This window comes from Propithecus coquereli, unplaced genomic scaffold, assembly GCF_000956105.1.
Source record: "Propithecus coquereli isolate 6110/MARCELLA unplaced genomic scaffold, Pcoq_1.0 Scaffold77, whole genome shotgun sequence".
In the NCBI taxonomy this organism is placed as follows: Eukaryota; Metazoa; Chordata; class Mammalia; order Primates; family Indriidae; genus Propithecus; species Propithecus coquereli.
In genome coordinates, this window is record NW_012153840.1 from 5,618,655 (window position 1) to 5,635,493 (window position 16,839).

Consider the following 16,839-nt stretch of genomic DNA (forward strand, 5'->3'; position numbering starts at 1 on the left):
TGCCCTGAGTCGCAGTCACTCGTGCCCTGAGTCGCAGCCTCAGCCTGAGTGACGCAGGCGGGCACCATGGTTCGTGCGCAGGAGGCCTGGGGAGGCCTTGCAGCTCCGGCCGTGCAGTCGCAGGCTCTGGGTTCAGAGGGCTCTTCCACAGCCAGAGCCATGCTGGGTCAGGCCCTGTTCAGCGCTGCCGTGCTTGGGTCGGTTCAAGCAGCCCAGAGCTGCTGCTGCTCCCTGAGCAGCGTGTCTTGTGCTGTGAGGTCCTCCAGGCCCAAGCTCGGCCTCTGTCCTCACAGATGTCTCAGGGCAACCCCAGCCTCGGAAGCCTGTTGAACATCAAGACGGAAGCGGAGGGAAACCCCACCGTGGAGTCCTCGCCCTTCCTGGGCAAGGCCGTGAAGGCGCTGGTTCAGGAGAAGCTCTCAGAGCCCTGGAAGGTGTATCTTCGCAGGTGAGGGGCTTGTTGGGAGGGTAGGGCCAGGCCAGGCTGCCAGCCAAGCCCACCCATCCTGCCCCACCCCGTCGTGCCAGAATCCCCAACTCTCCTCTGACAGCCGGCTCCCCTGGCTAGGTTTGGTACCAAAGACTTCTGCGACGCCCAGTGTGACTTCCTGCACAAGGCCCATTTCCACTGCGTGGTGGAGGAGTGTGGCGCGCTCTTCAGCACCCTGGACGGGGCCATCAAGCATGCAAAGTGAGTGGGGTTCTGGGGGGCCCACTTAAACACAGTCCCATTTATCCCAGCCCAGCTCTGGATTGGGGGGTGGGGGGCTGTGGCCTGCACAGGCCCAAGTGCACTTCCCACCAGACCACAGAAGCTAAGCTGACTTCTCAGAAGGTGCTGCCCAAAAAAGGGTGGGCTTCCCACACGCCTTCTCTGAGCCCTTGCCCAGGCCCCACCTTGAGGCCCTGAGAGACAGTGGCTACTCCACCAGGTCCCAACCACAGAGACCCCCTGCAGAGCCCAGCTGCAGAGACCTGGCTTTGACCCTGGGGCAGGAACCCTGGGTGACAGCCTTTCCAAGCCACCGTCTTACAGCTTCAGATTCCCTTTGACCTAAAAATAATGAAATTAATTTGCAAATCCCATTCAGTTTAAAGGCAGTGAGTCTAGCCACCCCAGATTGAACTCAGAATTTGTAAACATTTAATACAGATCTTCAGGGCTCTCTAAGCCCCAGACCAGGCTGTTCTCAGCACGTGGGCATCCAAGCTGCTAGTCCGCAGAAGAGAGTCCTGCCTTAAAACCTCAGAGCGGGTTCTGGAGGGAAGGGCTTCAGGAGGCAGGGCTTGCTGTCACATGCGTGCACACACAACGAAGGAGCTAGGGACAGAGGAAGGTCGCAGTAGGAAGGTAAGAATAGGGCCGAGCCGGGAGCCCAAGTTCAGAGCCAGAGGACACAGCAGTCTCCCCTCTAGTCCTTCAGTCCTGGTGCGTCCTGGGAGACCCCGGGAGCCAGTGCTGGGATGAGGTAGGGACACTGGGCCCCTAGGCTTGCAGTGGGAACGCAGCATCCCTCCGAGCTGTGCCCAGCCGGGGCGGGGCTGACCTGCACAGGCTCTTCTGGCCTCCCCACCTGAGACACCTCTCTGCCTCTCACAGCTTCCACTTCCGGACAGAGGGGGGAGCAGCGAAAGGAAACTCGGAGGCTTCCTTCCCCGCCTCAGCTGCTGAGACCAAACCTTCCACAGCCCCCTCATCCCCGCCAGCGCCTCCTGTCACCACGGCCACGGTTTCCTCTCTGGAGGGGCCCACTCCCAGCCTGGCCTCCGTGCCCTCCACCCCCACCCTGCTCGCCTGGAAGCAGCTGGCTTCCACCATACCCCAGATGCCTCAGATTCCAGCGTCAGTGCCTCACCTGCCCGCTTCGCCCTTGGCAACGACTTCTCTAGAGAACGCCAAGCCCCAGGTCAAACCCGGATTCCTCCAGTTCCAGGAGAAGTGAGTCCCTCGATGAACCGGGAGTCCCGTGTTCCCCTCGCGTCTTGGGAGTAGGTGCTAGCAAGGGTGGCTGAGGAGGCCCTGCTCCTCACCCTGCAGTTAGCGCTGGCTGTCCCCTGCCTCTCTGGGACATGGCCGTCAGGCGATGTCCTTCTAGCCAAAGATGCTGCTGCTCATACCTCACTGCCTATTCCCGGAGCAGGCGGCCGGGCGGGGGAGATGTTAGAGGTCGTGGCCTCTGCTCCGGCCGGGCAGGTGGTGATCATGCAAGGACTGGCCTGGGTGGGCTGAGGGTGGTAGTCCTCAGAGGACGTTTCCTGGCCCGACAAGGAGGACTGCATCTCCCTCCGGGCCTCCGCGTGGGCCTCCTCTGATGCACACCATGGTAGAATGTCTGCAGGGCTGGGGAAGTCACCTGCACAGGGTCTGAGCTCTCAGGGGTGGAAGGGACCTTCCTCGCTGGATGGTGGTGGCTCCTTGCGGCGAGAACGGTGACTTTGTATCATAATGTGTGCGGCTTCCTGTTCTCAATAAAAGTAATAAATTGGATTATTTATACCGCCTGAGTGGCAGCTGTCCTCCCTCTCTGAGCTCCTGGGGCCGGGCCCACAGCATGAAAGAGGACCGGCGCTCCTCTCCATCCCTCCCCACCTTCCCTTCCTCCCTTCTCCTCTCCTAAGTGGCAGCCCAAGTTTCCCAGACCAGGTCAGCGTGCCCACCGTGGGTCTGCTGTGTGGGGACAGCAGTGTTGCCAACCAGAGCAGAAGGCTGGAGGCTGACATCCTGCCACACTCCTCTGCAGCTGTGAGGCAGGACTCCAGGGCAGGGGCCTCAAGGGCAGGCCAGCCCTGGGGAGTCGGCCTAGCATCCCCTCCCCTTTCCTGCTGGCCCCTGTCACTCTGCTGGCTCATGAAGTTGAGTGAGTGGAGGCCCCGAGCTGACCCAGGGGAGCCCCAGCAGCTGTGAGCTTCCGCAGGACCCGACACCAGGCACAGGTTCCCACTTGCCGAGGCCCATAGTGCAGAGCTTCCTGGTAGGGCTGCCCACCCATCTGCAGCCTGTCAGTCAGCCACATCCAAGGCAGTGCCGGTACCATGCCAGCCAGGGCCTCGCAGGCATTCTGCCAGGGCTGGCAGCATCATCCTTATTTTCATACCCGAGAAGTTATTACAGCCATCCTTATCTATAATCCTGAGGTGTGGCCATGGAAACTACGTGTCCCAGCATGCAATGCTCTGGGCACCCTGCACATTGCGATCCCTGAGCACCATGCAAAGCTCCTAAAAGGAGGCAGGAATGCATGCTGGGATCTGTAGTCTCCTGTGGCTGAGTCATCCTGTTGAGCAGGAGAGCAGCCTGGGGCCGTTCCTCTTAAGTGTACCACTGGTGATGGGGGAGCGAACCCAAACACGAGCAAAGTCAGGACACCGGCACGGAGGGCTCGGGAATGCCAATGACCTTCTGGGCTGTGGTTTCCTTCCAGTGATCCTTGCCTCGCGACGGACTGCAAGTATGCCAACAAGTTCCACTTCCACTGTCTCTTTGGGAACTGCAAGTACGTCTGCAAAACCTCTGGCAAGGCCGAATCCCACTGCCTGGACCACATCAACCCCAACAACAACTTGGTGAACGTGCGAGACCAGTTTGCTTACTACTCTCTGCAGTGTCTCTGTCCCAACCAGGTCAGCATGGCGGCAAGCCGGGGGCGGGGATGGGGAGGTGCCAGCCCAGGACGAGCTCCTGCTGGCAAAGACTCCATTTCTCACACCCTTTTTAAGGTGGCCTCCGCCAGACTCTGTAAAGGACACTGGCTGCCCCTAGGCCCCTGGAGGCCCCCAGGGAAGGGGTCCAGACTGGTGCTAAGTTGGTGAGGTCTGTCATTTCAGTGCCAACCCCCAGTGGCAACTCAATGCTGGGCAGCCACTGTGCACTCAGCATCACTCTCACTCTCGTTCCACTCTCTGGAACTAGCTATGTCCCCTTTCCCCAAAGGCCTAGAATTTTAAACTAGGATAAAGAAGTAGAACTGCCATGCAGGACAGGAAGCTTAGGCTGATTCACCTTAGCAGCCTTACTCCCAAGACCACCCAAGAAGAAGTCTGAGTCTTCATCTGGGCTTGCCGGGAAGAGTGCTAGGATAGACTAGTGATGTCTGCTCTGGGCGTGGGGTTAGTAAGGGAATGCAAGATTACCATGTAGGATGTTTTAGTGAAATGACACGTGAAAGGTCTTTATACGATTGTGTTTTCTGATTCTGAGCGTGTAAGAGCACATGTGTGCAAAGGGCCTGCCACATCCTGGAGGCCTGGGACAGGTAGGAGACCTGGAAGTCGCCTGCCTATCCTTACCCTCCTGTGCCCGCCTGCAGCACTGTGAGTTCCGGATGCGCGGGCACTACCACTGCCTCCGGACCGGCTGCCACTTCGTGACCAACATCACCACCAAGCTGCCGTGGCACGTAAAGAAGCATGAGAAGGCCGAGCGGCGGGCGGCCAATGGATTCAAGTACTTCACCAAGCGCGAGGAGTGTGGCAGGCTAGGTACTGAAGGCAGGGCAGGGCAGGGACTGCCAGCAGGGGGCGAGACCCTGGCCACCTCTCCTGCTCCCCCTCCTGCCCCCACCGCAGGCTCCATGTTGTGTCAAACAGGTATCACAGGCCAGGCATCGCCAGACCTGGGAAACAGTCAAAACCCAAACAGCCCAGGAAATAGGCTGGGGGTGACTCAGGGCCCCTCCACCCCAAACAAACACCCCGGGACCTCATCGCCAGCTTGAGGGCTTGGCTTAGGTCTTTTCTTTTTTCTTTCACTTTTCAGGAGGGTCTGCAGGTAAGTCTTAGGAGTTCGAAATTCCTTGCCATGGAATCTCTTACCATGGCCTAAATTATGAGTTTTTTTGTCCAAAATGAGCCATGGTTTGTTCATTCATTTATTCAACAGCTATTTATGGACAGCTATGGGGTAGTCTCTGTTCAATGCCAGGGGCTTGGGGGTGGCAGCAATGGCAGTGGCAGCTTGGATTTTTTGAGCATCCACTGCGTGATGGCTCTGGGCTTGGTGCTGGGGGTCTGGTGGGTAGGGAACAATCCAGTTCGCTGTGGGCTCAGCTGGAGCACCTGCGACTCGGGGCACCCAGGAAGGAGGGGGCCAGGCCTCTGGGGAGGGGAGGCCACAAATGGCCTTGACCTTGGCAGTAGATGCCTCAGAGTTAACTCTGCGGAGAGCTGGGCCCCAGCAGGAAGAGGCCAGGCCCAGCCCGGAACAGGGCCTCCTCGCTGGACTCGCTGGCCTGGGCTTGCTGAGGCTGCCTGGGTGCAGGGGGAGCTCCAGGGCCAGCAGGCAGAGGGCAGAGCCCACCCTCCTGCCTCAGGATGCAGCCACGTATTCGTGGGCCTGCGGCTGTGGGGCAGGGATCTCCCTAGGAATAGACTGGAAACCAGAGGGCAGATGGAGCCTGCGGGCAAGGCCTGTTGTGGCCCTGGTGGTCATGGCAGCAGGGTCTTGGGGGGTAGGAGTGGGGGCTGCTGCAGTCTGGCCTTTCCATAGGTGAAGAGAAGGGTAAGATACTCAAAGTCACCTGCCAGAAAAGAAAGGAAACAAATGTTTTCTTCAAGTATTAATTCAGAAAGGATTCACAGCCAGGGAGAGGGTTGGTAACCATGGCAACAGGTGTCAACAGTTGGTGGCCTGTGCTGTTCCTGAGCTCAGTTTACAGATGTCAGGGTATTCTGTAGTTGCCATTATTTACTCAACTTCTGGTGTTTTTGGTGGTAGCTGGGGCCAGACAAAGCTGGGGGCTGATACAAGACACCTGGCCAGCTCGGGTGCCGTGGCAGCGGGCAGGCCCTCACCTGCCCTGCTGATACTGTTTCGGTCCTGCTGTTTGTTCTCGGCCCAGAGCGGGGTGGGAGGGGGGAAGTGGAGGGGGCAGGCAGGACCCTGGGCTCTCCAGAGGAGATGTGGGGACAGGTGGCTTGCTGGGAAGTGGCTGACCTAGTAGACAGGATCCATTGAGGTCCCTTGCCCTGGAGCTGCGGACCCCTCTTCCATATGGGGACAGGGATGGGGGCAGCCTGTCGTTGTCACATGCCCCAGTGCTAGGCTGGGGGGAGGCTCAGGGTTTGGACAGCCAGGTGGCCTTGGACTGCTTGGCCATCCTCATAGGAGTGCCACCTCAGAGGAAAGTTCCCTGTCCCCAGACACCATATGCCTTGTTGGCCACACTTCCCCTGTGCCCAGAACAGTGCCCAGCACACAGTGGGTGCCAACAGCATTGGCAGCGAGGGAGGCTCATGCCAGGTGGGGCTGTGTCCACAGGCTGCAAGTACAACCAGGTGAACAGCCACTTCCACTGCATCCGGGAGGGCTGCCAGTTCTCCTTCCTCCTCAAGCACCAGATGACCTCCCACGCCCGGAAGCACATGCGGAGGATGCTGGGGAAGAACTTCGATCGCGTGCCCCCCTCCCAGGTGAGAGCCGGAGCAGGCGGGCAGCCGCTCCCCGACCAGGGTGGCCAGAGTCCATCGACAGTCCCATGCTTGCTGCTAGGCAAGTATCACCCAAGGTGACAGCCTGCTCCCCAGCCCAGCTTCCTCAGGGATCCCCGTTTCCTTTTAGGGCCCCCCAAGTCTGATGGACACTGAGACAGATGAGTACATGGACTATACCGGCTGCAGCCCGGGCGCCATGTCCTCTGAGTCGTCCACCATGGACCGAAGCTGCTCCAGCACCCCTGTGGGCAACGAGAGCACTGCGGCAGGTGAGTGGGCAGGTGCGGGCTGCTGGCCCTCCTCCCAAGGCCCAGCACCTCTGAGTCCAGCTTGGGACAAAAGGTTCACGGTCAGGCAGCCTCAGAGGAGGACAGGCTGGTGTGCAGCAGAGCTGGCCTGGGTCATGGAGGCCCCTCCCGCCATCCTCCCGCCTCCCCACACACTGCCCTTCGGGACAGCTTCCCGGAGAGGAACCTGGGCTTGTCCCCTCTGAGAGTTACCAAGTAGAGCAGCGCAGCCCTTGGCCCGGGGGCCTGGCCCAGGGGCAGGTGGGGGGCCCAGCCTTGCCCCCTGCTGCCCTGCCCAGCACCCCTGCTGTCCCATGACCCTCCCTGCACCGCTCCTCCCGGTCTCTCTCCTGCCCCGTCTTCTTTGTGGCACCTCTCTCTGCTCCGCACACATTTTCATATCATACTTGCTTCTGCCATTGGGTTTCTCATTTTGGTTCTTTTTGTTTGTTCTTTGTTTTGGTTTCTTTTTTTTTTTTTTCTGCTTTTCTCCACCCTCTCCAGGCTGCCCGGCTCCTCCTCCTCTTCCTCCTCCTCCTCCTGCTGCCGCCGGTGATGAGGCTGCCCGCCTGGCCCCGCAGCCCCCACCGACTGCATCCTTCTCACCGGCTGTGCTCCGGCCGCCCCTCCCCCCCCTCCCATGCCTCTTCTCTCCGTCCTGTCTCTCATACTCTCTGCTCAGTGCCACTCTCGGAGCCAGCCGGGGCCTGGCCCACCCCATCAACAGTCCGCCCAGCTTCCCACCCATCACTGCCACTCCAACTCCAGTAAAAAGTGACGTCCCCCTAGTTCAGGACGCTGCAGGTAACTCACACGTGCCTTCTCACCAGTCTCTGTCACCCCAACTGACCCTCCAGGCCACGGTCCACGGCCTGACTCCTGCACCCCTCACAGCCAAGTACCCCTGAGATGAGAGACTCCAGTCTCCATGCCAAGGTCAGCTCCCTGTGGCGCCTGCTCAGCGCTGGGCAGGCCAGAACGTCGGGGCCAGAAATTCGCCCCCTCCCAGAAGCTGCTCAGAGCCTCAGAGGTGGCTGTGCCCGCCCAGCTCCCACATCCCTGCTGGACGCCCTGCGGGTCCACCTTCCTCGGCCCTGGGCAAGGCAGAGCCCATCCCTCCTGCTCTCAGAAGTCCGCCTGGACCTGGCTCTAGGGAGAGGCAGACGTGCTTGGGAAGGTTTGCTGGTGCTGGGACCTGTCCAGGTTCGGAGGGTCCTGACTCTAGCCCCCCCACCGCCCTGCCAGTTATGCAGGAAGAAGAAATCTCTGTGGCCCCAAGCAGTGCTCAGTGGCAAAGAGGCCTCCTCATCCCTTCCCCATATCTGGTACTCCACAGGGTGGAGCCTGCTTGCCCCATCCCTTGGGTGTAGACGTGACCCGGCTCTGTCTCTTCCTCTGTTCACTCCTGCCTGGCATTCCGATTGAGCAGATCTGCTGTGCCAGGCCTCAGGAGTCACTGCAGGGAGCAGGGCCTAGCGTCCCCACCCTCATGGACTTCAGGCCATCAAAAGCTCTGCTTCTGGCATAACCAGACCCTGTGACTTCAGACCTAAAGCAGCTGCTCCTCACGCCCCTGAGTCTCAAGGCCTAAGACCATCCCCTGCCCCTGCCTGGGCATCCCCACCCCATTGCAATCCTTGGTTTCTCTTCATCTGGTCAGAGTGGGTGACTGGGCCTCTTCCCCAAATGTGCAGTGCAGACATTTGGTGGCCACGGTGGTTGCCAGGCATTCTAGGCAGGCTCAGGGGGCCAAGCCAGTCGGCCCTGTGGGAGGCCAGAGGATGCCCAGCACCCACTCTGGTAGGGCTGGCCTGAGAGTTTCTTCTGTTGTTTCTGAGGGGCAGGGTGGGGAGTGCCAGGACCAGTTGCCCGTGCAGCCAGCGTCCCCTCACCCACCGCTGTAGGCCCTGCAGGTGCCTCCCAGACAGAGGTAAAGCAGCACAACTCCGGCCTTGGCAGGGGGGCATCCTAAGTTCCGGAAGCAGTCTGGGGCCAGGTGGGCACAGATAGGTGTCTGTCCCTGGCTGGGCCCCTGCTCCAGTCCTGACCCAGGTGGGAGGCTCTGAGCTCTCTGAGACCCGGCCCCTCGGCAGGGCTGCCCTCTCCCAGCCCTCTAGGAGCAGAAGACTCCAACAAGACCTTAAAGAACCTTCTGGTACCAAGGAGAAAGTGTTCCTCGGGGCAGGGAGTTACAGCCCAACGCAGCCCTGGGGCGCTTGGCACCCCTGCCGTGAGTAGGCAGGTCCCCCTGTGCAGACAGGCCGCAGCCAGGAAACTGGTTTGCAGGCAGGAAAAGGAGCCAGCCTGTCCCTCATTAGAGGCAGGCGTGTGATGGCGTCCTGGCCCCCATCCAACTTGGGTAATTACACTCTGCCGACCTAGATTCCCCCTTCAGCTTCAATTAGCGCCAGGACGTGTCCTCACTTCCCACCCAAACTGGCCAGGAAGCAGCCACCACATCCCCCGGAGCTTGGTTGGTCTGCCCCCTGGGGCGGACGCCTGTGCGGTCATCTTGCACACATGGGATGACAAGGGGAAGCCTGGGACCCCTGCTGGCCGGGGGGTGGTGGGGGGTGGGGTGAGAGTAGGAGAGGCCACCTTGTCCGTACATGCTGCTCTCTGGCCACCGTAGCAAGATAAGGGCCCTGTATGGGAGTGCCCTGCAATGGTGCCCACATGGGCACTGCTGGGCCAAAGAGGTACCCCTTCTGCACTGACCTTCCCCCCCTCCCCAGGGAACACCATCTCCATGCCAACAGCCTCGGGGGCTAAAAAGCGCTTCTGGATCATCGAGGACATGTCACCGTTCGGCAAGAGGCGGAAGACGGCCTCCTCTCGCAAGATGCTGGACGAGGGCATGATGCTGGAGGGCTTCCGGCGCTTCGACCTCTACGAGGACTGCAAGGACGCGGCCTGCCAGTTCTCGCTCAAGGTCACCCACTACCACTGCACGCGCGAGAACTGCGGCTACAAGTTCTGCGGGCGCACGCACATGTACAAGCACGCGCAGCACCACGACCGCGTGGACAACCTCGTGCTGGACGACTTCAAGCGCTTCAAGGCCTCGCTCAGCTGCCACTTCGCCGACTGCCCCTTCTCGGGCACCAGCACGCACTTCCACTGCCTGCGCTGCCGCTTCCGCTGCACCGACAGCACCAAGGTCACCGCGCACCGCAAGCACCACGGCAAGCAGGACGTGATCAGCGCCGCGGGCTTCCGCCAGTTCAGCTCGAGCGCCGACTGCGCCGTGCCGGACTGCAAGTACAAGCTCAAGTGCTCGCACTTCCACTGCACCTACCCGGGCTGCCGCCACACGGTCGTGGGCATGTCGCAGATGGACTCGCACAAGCGCAAGCACGAGAAGCAGGAGCGCGGCGAGCCGCTGGCCGAGGGCCCCGCGCCCGGGCCGCCCGTCAGCCTGGACGGCTCGCTCACGCTGGGCGCCGAGCCGGGGGGCTCGCTGCTCTTCCTGCAGACGGCCGCCGCCGGCCTGGGCCTGGCGCTCGGCGACGCGGGCGACCCCGGCCCGCCTGACACCGCCCCCGGGCCGCGGGAGGGTCCCGCCGCGCCCGGTCCGGCCGCCGGGGAGTCCTCGCAGGAGGACGAGGAGGAGGAGCTGGAGCTGCCGGAAGAGGAGGCCGAGGACGACGAGGATGAGGACGACGACGAGGACGACGACGACGAGGACGACGATGAGGATGACGACGACGAGGACCTGCGCACCGACTCCGAGGAGTCGCTGCCCGAGGCGGCGGCCGAGGCGGCGGGGGCGGGCGCGCGGACCCCAGCCCTGGCGACCCTGGGCGCCCCCGGCCCCGCGCCCGCCGCCGCCTCGCCCTAGCCGCGCCCGGTCCTGCCCAGGTGGGACGTGGCCACTGCTGTCCCCGATTTTGTAAGAAACGCTATTTATATGTGATGCTTCCGTCTGTACACAGCTCCGCGCGCTTGGGTCCGCCCGGCCCCGCCCGCCCCGCCGGTGCTTCCGGACCCCGAGTCCGTCTCAGGACAGGCGGGGACCCCCTGGTGCTCCGCGGCGCCCCCGGCTCGCGCGCAGCCCGGCGGCTGAAGGACAGGCTGCCGGCGGCCCTTTGCTGGCTGAAATGCGGGGGACTTCAGGGAAACAAGGTGCTCTGCCCGGGCGGGCCGAGGGGCGGGGGTCCTGGTCGAGGTGGCCGCAGCCCGGCAGCTGCCTGAGCCCCGCCCCACGACCCTTGTTCAGGACTCGGCCGGGCGGGGCCACCCGGACCCAGCCTAGCCACGGCGCGGGGGCGGGGCCGGCACGCGGTGCGGCTGCCGGGCCTCCGGTTAGTGCAGCTAAGCCCCGCCCCCTGCCCGGGGAGGGCGGGGCAGAAGGCGGCCGGCACCGTTGACACTACAGGGACCGTCGAGGAAACCTCTTGGAATTAGCAGCCAGCCCGGCGCTCCGCGGCCTCTCCGCCCCTCCAAGGCTTGGCCGCGCCCCCAGGGCTGGAGTCCCGTCTGTTTGGTGACGCCTGGGCCCAGGGAGACAGAGGCCTGTCCAAAAGGTGGGGGCTGGGGGCCCGGGGCTTGGCCGCACTGGTGGTGCAAACAGGAAGGATGCGACTGGTTTTGGCTTTAATATTCAAAATGGAAAAAAAATACAAGAAAGTTGTACAGTATTTTTTCCTGTAAAGGTTATTATTCTACATAGAACAAAAAGGAAAAAAAAGCAGGCGTGGGAAGAGTGCAGAGCGCCCAGGCCCAGGCTGGATTTGCGGTTTATCTAGAGGCCTTAGCAGGTGAGGCTGTCTGTCTGCACACAGCACTGACGGAGCTGCGTGATTCCAACTTTTAACTTGAATTTTGTAGAGACAAGAAAAACGGACTATTGTTGATACAAGTTTGTAGTTAATTTAACATTTGAGTTTTTCTCTATTGGTTATGCGTGTGGCTTTAGAGGGCTTTCTTTTCCAGTTTGTTTTATAATTTTGTTTGGGATGCTTCTTTGGTGGTGCAGCCCACCTAGATTTGGTTCCCTTTTCACAACATCCCCCTTTCTGGAGATGATGAAGCCATCCGAGCACAGGGCAGGGCCTCACTTAGTGGGCACGCACCTGGCCGGTGGCTCTGAGGTCCCCAGGGAACGGGGGCTGGTCCGGTCCCCGGCGAGGGCCCCTCCCGGCCACCTTCTCTACTCCCAGCCCCCAGCTAGCGGCAGGTCGGGCCACAGGGAGATGGAGGTGTGGGGTGGAGGCCGCCACCCGGAAGCCCCCTCCCCAAAGGTCTCCAAGGGGAGCCTGACCCATCTGGGGGACAGTGGTTTACTTTTCCTTTTTCTTTCTTTTTTTCTGTCCTCTTGGCTGCCCACAGCCAGAAAGCCAGGACCACCTGAGAGGGAGCAGGGCGGGAGGAATGGTCAGACGAGTGTACCTGATTCGACCGGAAATGAGTTGTTTTCCAAACAGCCCCGACCAGAGCCTCCTGGAATCTGTGGGCCCCACGTGCTGCCCGGAGCATCTGCCCAGACTCTGACCCACCACGGAACCGTGGGAGGGGTTTTGTAAAGGACACACACACACACACACACACACACACACTTTTTCAATGTAGCAAAATCAAACAAGAAGAAAAAAAAAAAGAAGATGCCGCAGTGCGAAGTCCAGCCTTTTGTAACCTTCATATTGCACACTAGGACTACAAGCCATTGCTAGCTCATTTCGAATTTTAATGTGTAATTTTTGTTTTATTTTCTTTCTGTGGGGAAAACAATGCTTGATCCACCAATGCTCTTTTTAATGTTTTATAACTATGTATGTGTATATATATAAATATGAAATAATATGTATGCACATATGTGTGTGTATATATCTATATGTATATACATATATAGATATATAGAGATATATAGAGAGGTTTTGAGACAAAAAAATGCAGAACGTGAAAACCGAACTGAACAGCGTGTGCTCTGATTACTTGAATCTGGTCTCCTCGGCACCTGGTTATTAAGAACTGAATATTTTTCCACTTGAATTTAGTGCTATTAGAAATTTAATATATGTGTTTTATTTATTTGATTTTTTTTTTGCATGACTGATGCAAGGTTTGACATTTTCACTCAATAAAAACTGGAAAAAAAATCTATCAAGTTATCTTTTATTTTTAAAATCACCCCCAAGTAGCTGGCCATGACCCAGCTGTGTGGGGCAACACGGACACAGCCAGGCTCCTGTGCCAACGGAGGGAGGGGAGGAAGGCGTTGGTCACCGTTCAACCCTGGCAGGGGAGGGGGACAGACCAGTTTTGCCCCCGGGCGTCAGGCCAGGATCTCCCAGGTCGCTAGGGACAGACAGTGGGGGGCTCAGCCCCCCCACCCCCAGCACTGCCCAAAGCCCTGGCTCAAGGCCCCAGAGCCACCCTCAGGCAGAGCTGTCAGGTCTTGGGCATCGGCAAAGGCTCAGAGGCCTCTCCAGGACCCCCACCCTGGCCGACCCCCTCCTTTCCCAGCCAGGGCTACTGGGCTGCACTTGGCAGGGCCATCCTCTGCCTCCTCCCTCGGCTCCTTCCTCCTTCCTGCAGGGACCTGCCCGGGCTGGGAACGGCGCGTACCCGGATCCGATCCGGATGCTGGCTCGGCTCCTGCCTGGAGCACGCCATGGCAGAGCCAGAGGGGGCTGATTCCTGGGTCTGTAGCCACCAGCCCAGAGCCTGAGCTGCCAGCCCTGGTGACACCGTGGTTGGGAACTCCCATCAGCCCCACCCAGAGTGCAGGCCTCCCCACCGCTCCGGGTGCTCAGGTGGCTGTTCAGTCTGCCCTGACACTTCCACCAGGTGACCTGCTTGTCAAGAAAACTGCATCAGCTTGCCTGTCCTGCCCTGAGATGACCTCCAGGAGGCTGGAGCTTCCCAGGGCCTCAAGAAGGGGACCCGTGTGGGGCCTATCACACCCCTGGTGGGGAATGTCACATCCACGTACCTGACGAGGAAACGGGAGACTTAGGGGCTAGAGGTTAAGTCGCTGCTCCCTCGCTGAGCCTGGCGCTTGGGCACAGCCGCCCAGGGCCCCGGCAGCCAGCTCACTGTCGTCTTCCAGCACAGAAGCCGGTCTCCAGCCCAGCCGCAGCGCGCAGGGCCCTTCCCTTTCTTCTTTCCTCCTGGAACGCGGCCCACAGGCTATTTACATAAATATGTTTGTAACAGACACGAAAATATATACTTTTTTCTGTCTTATTAAAATGTTCAAGTTGGAACTCGCCTATTGTTTGTGGATATCTCGATTCTGTTAAATAAAACAGTGACTAATTTATGGGATAAAACACAAGTTCAACAAATTAAAACCATTATTGGAGCTCCCGTGGGGCCCGAGGGGAGGCAGGGAGCCAGGCCCCAGCCTCAGCTGTGGGTGGGTGGTGAGACCACAGGCTCCCTCTGGGCACTGGCGCGGTGGGCAGCTCTCGGGTGCAGGTCTCAGGCGCCTGGGACCCAGGGGAGGGAGGCTGGGGACTTAAGGCAGTTTGCTGACCTTGGCCAGACAAAAAACTGCCCCCTCCCCACCTGCCTCCAGGGCTTCTGGGCCTGGATGGACCTGGGGAGCCGCAGCAGCGGGCAGGAGGCCAAGCCTAGCCTGGGGCAGAACAAGCAGGGCCCTGAGCGACACTGAGAAGGCCCCGAACGCAGCCCAGGGAAGGGGCCCGGGGTCTCAGGGGCTCCCTCAGAAGGGTCTCGAGGGAACAGGATGCTGCACCCAGGCTGGCCCACTGTGCCACGTCCCAGGCTCTGCCCCGGATGGCAGAGCGAAGTGTCCTCACACCCGCAGGAGGCACTTGTGCCCACTCTGAGCCTGCGTTCCACCCCCACCTCCCAGAGCCAGTGGGGAGCCCACTGCTGCGGGTGGCGCCCACCCTAGGGCTGGGAGTGGGCCACAGCACCCCCTGTGGCTGGCTGGACTCGGTGGGAAACGCAGTGAAACATGTTTTCCTTCTGGGATTTAATTGGCTGTGCTGTGTGATGCTCCTACACCCAAACTGGGGCAAATTCTAGAGTTTTGTAACCTCTTGGAAAGAGCCAGAACCAGCTGCACAGGCTCATGGCTGAGCTCAGGGGCCTGCCCACCTCCCACAGACCTGGCCCAGCTGGTTGCTACCGCAGCTGAGTCACCCACGGGAGCTGGGCCTGGCATTCAACGAGTAGCCTTGCCTTCCCCCGGCCTGGACACAGTGACAGGGCAGCCCCCTCTCTGGGCACCACATACAGGCCACCGGCAAAGGCATCACGTCCATCCATTGTCACGAGAGGTGGCCCTGACACCACAGGTAGCCTTGGTCCAGGGCCAGAGCCCAGGTTGGGGGTACAAAGCCCTGCTGCCCTGAGCCCCGAGTCAGGCCTCCAGTAGCAGGGCCCCTCAACAGGCCGGAATCCCAGGGACTTTGCCAGGAATGAAGAGGCCAGGCCTGGGCCACCTTTGTGGGGAGGAGCTGCCCCACCCTCTGGGCGGTCAGACAGGAAGCGGCTGGCTCCCAGGAGGCTCAGAGCCAGCGCCCGAGCGGCCAAGCCCAGCCGCTTGCCCCACCAAAGAACATCCCTGCCTCCCTGGGGCTGCTGCCACACCTGGGTCTATAAGGCACCCCTGGAACTGGCAGTGGCCTGGAAGCGATCCTCAGGGGCTGCGGGGCAGAAGACTGGACCTCTGCGTGTCACAGGTTTCGTTTAGCACATTAACTGCCATGTGAGTCGTATTTACCTCATGCTAGTTTTGAGCCCGGGGCCTCGTGAAGCGTATGTAACTCACATGTCTCTTCACCTTGGGAGAAACGAGAACTATTTTTCAAGTTGCATGTAACTCACAGAAAACAATAAAAAATAAGTTTTTCATTAAATTAGAAAGCATCGTTTTGTTTCAAAGTTTTTATCCTATTTTCGTAATGAAACACTGTGGCCCCTAGGAAAAAATCCTTTTTCTAGTGTGGCAGTCAATGTGTTAAAGCCATGGACCTTTAAAGGTCTTTTCCGGCACTTGTCAAGGCCCAAGGAAAGGTTTCAGGCATTCTCCTCAAGAAATTATAACACATCTCATCTCTTCTTCCAGGAGAACAAGAACTCTAAAGTGCTGGACACGCTTAGCCCGGCGTCGTGGCGCGCGCTGTGGTCCCAGCTACTCAGGAGGCTGAGGCCGGAGGAGCCCTTGCGTCCAGGCGTTTGAGGCTGCAGTGAGCTAGGGTGGCATCACTGTGCTCTAGCCTGGGCGACAGAGCGAGATCTTATCGATCATCAATCCATCAAGCGCTGGGTGAAAGGAAACTATTGACTTTTGCTCCCGACTGGGGGTAAGTCACGCCTCGCTCGATGCCTTAAAGAGAGCGTCCCAGAGCCGTGGTCTGCGCTGCGGGCGTAGGAAGGTGTGGGGGGAGGGGCTTTCAGAGCGTCGGGGCCCACGGAGCCCTGCATGAGTACATGTGTGCCACACGTGTGTTGATGCATGCCAGCTTGGGCGCAGAGCAGGTGGTGGCCACACGTCCACACAGTGGCCTGGAGGTGTCTGCTGCAACCCCCCCTTGGCCAGCTGGCGGCCCCTCCCTGTGCAGCACAAAGGCGCAGGGGCCAGAAGAGCGTCAGGGCCCCTCCCGCCAGAGACGAGGCCCAGGACACCCCCAGGTGAGGATGCAGCCTCGCCTGCGGGTCTCATTGCTGCCTTCGTGCCCGACCCCCTGGAGCTTCTGACCCTCTTCTCTAGGTGCCTTGGCAGCAGCCAGTTTAAACAGAGAAACACCAGGATTAAGTCAGCTCCTGGGGACCAGCCACTGAGAATGGCTCCTGCCCATACTCCTCCTCCCTCCTGGGCCCTGGGGCTGGGCCAGGGCAGGGAGGGCAGGAGAGGGGCCTTCCAGAAAACTCTTCCACTTCCATCTGGGCGTGAGGGCCCGAAGGACAAGCACAATTCGCTGTTCTTAAGCGACGCAGAGGAGCTTCCATTTTCACAGGGGTGGGGTGGGGGTGGGGAGAGGGAGAGAGAGAGGGAGTGAGTCCCCCGAGCGCCACCACACCAGCAGGAAAGGCGGGAGGGGCAGGAGGAGCTCTGCCTCTCGCTCCCTCCCACACTGACCTAAACACTGGGCACGCACTTCCGTCCACAAGAGGGAAACCAAGTCAACGTTTTGGGGTACAAACT

At 60.1% G+C, this 16,839-nt stretch overlaps 1 protein-coding gene and 1 pseudogene across 1 annotated transcript in view; both read left to right on the forward strand.

Annotated features, from left to right (window-relative positions):
• CASZ1 (castor zinc finger 1) overlaps window positions 1–10,557 on the forward strand; it is a 53,611-nt gene extending 43,054 nt beyond the window's left edge. The window contains exons 12-19 of the mRNA XM_012662519.1: window positions 294–448; window positions 569–691; window positions 1,601–1,939; window positions 3,423–3,621; window positions 4,308–4,479; window positions 6,257–6,408; window positions 6,557–6,698; window positions 9,452–10,557. Of these exons, the coding sequence (XP_012517973.1) occupies window positions 294–448; window positions 569–691; window positions 1,601–1,939; window positions 3,423–3,621; window positions 4,308–4,479; window positions 6,257–6,408; window positions 6,557–6,698; window positions 9,452–10,557 (2,388 nt within the window). The remainder of the gene's footprint in view (window positions 1–293; window positions 449–568; window positions 692–1,600; window positions 1,940–3,422; window positions 3,622–4,307; window positions 4,480–6,256; window positions 6,409–6,556; window positions 6,699–9,451) is intronic.
• A 985-nt stretch (window positions 10,558–11,542) lies between these two features.
• Window positions 11,543–14,334, forward strand: LOC105824887 (annotated as a pseudogene).
• Window positions 14,335–16,839: the final 2,505 nt, after the last annotated feature.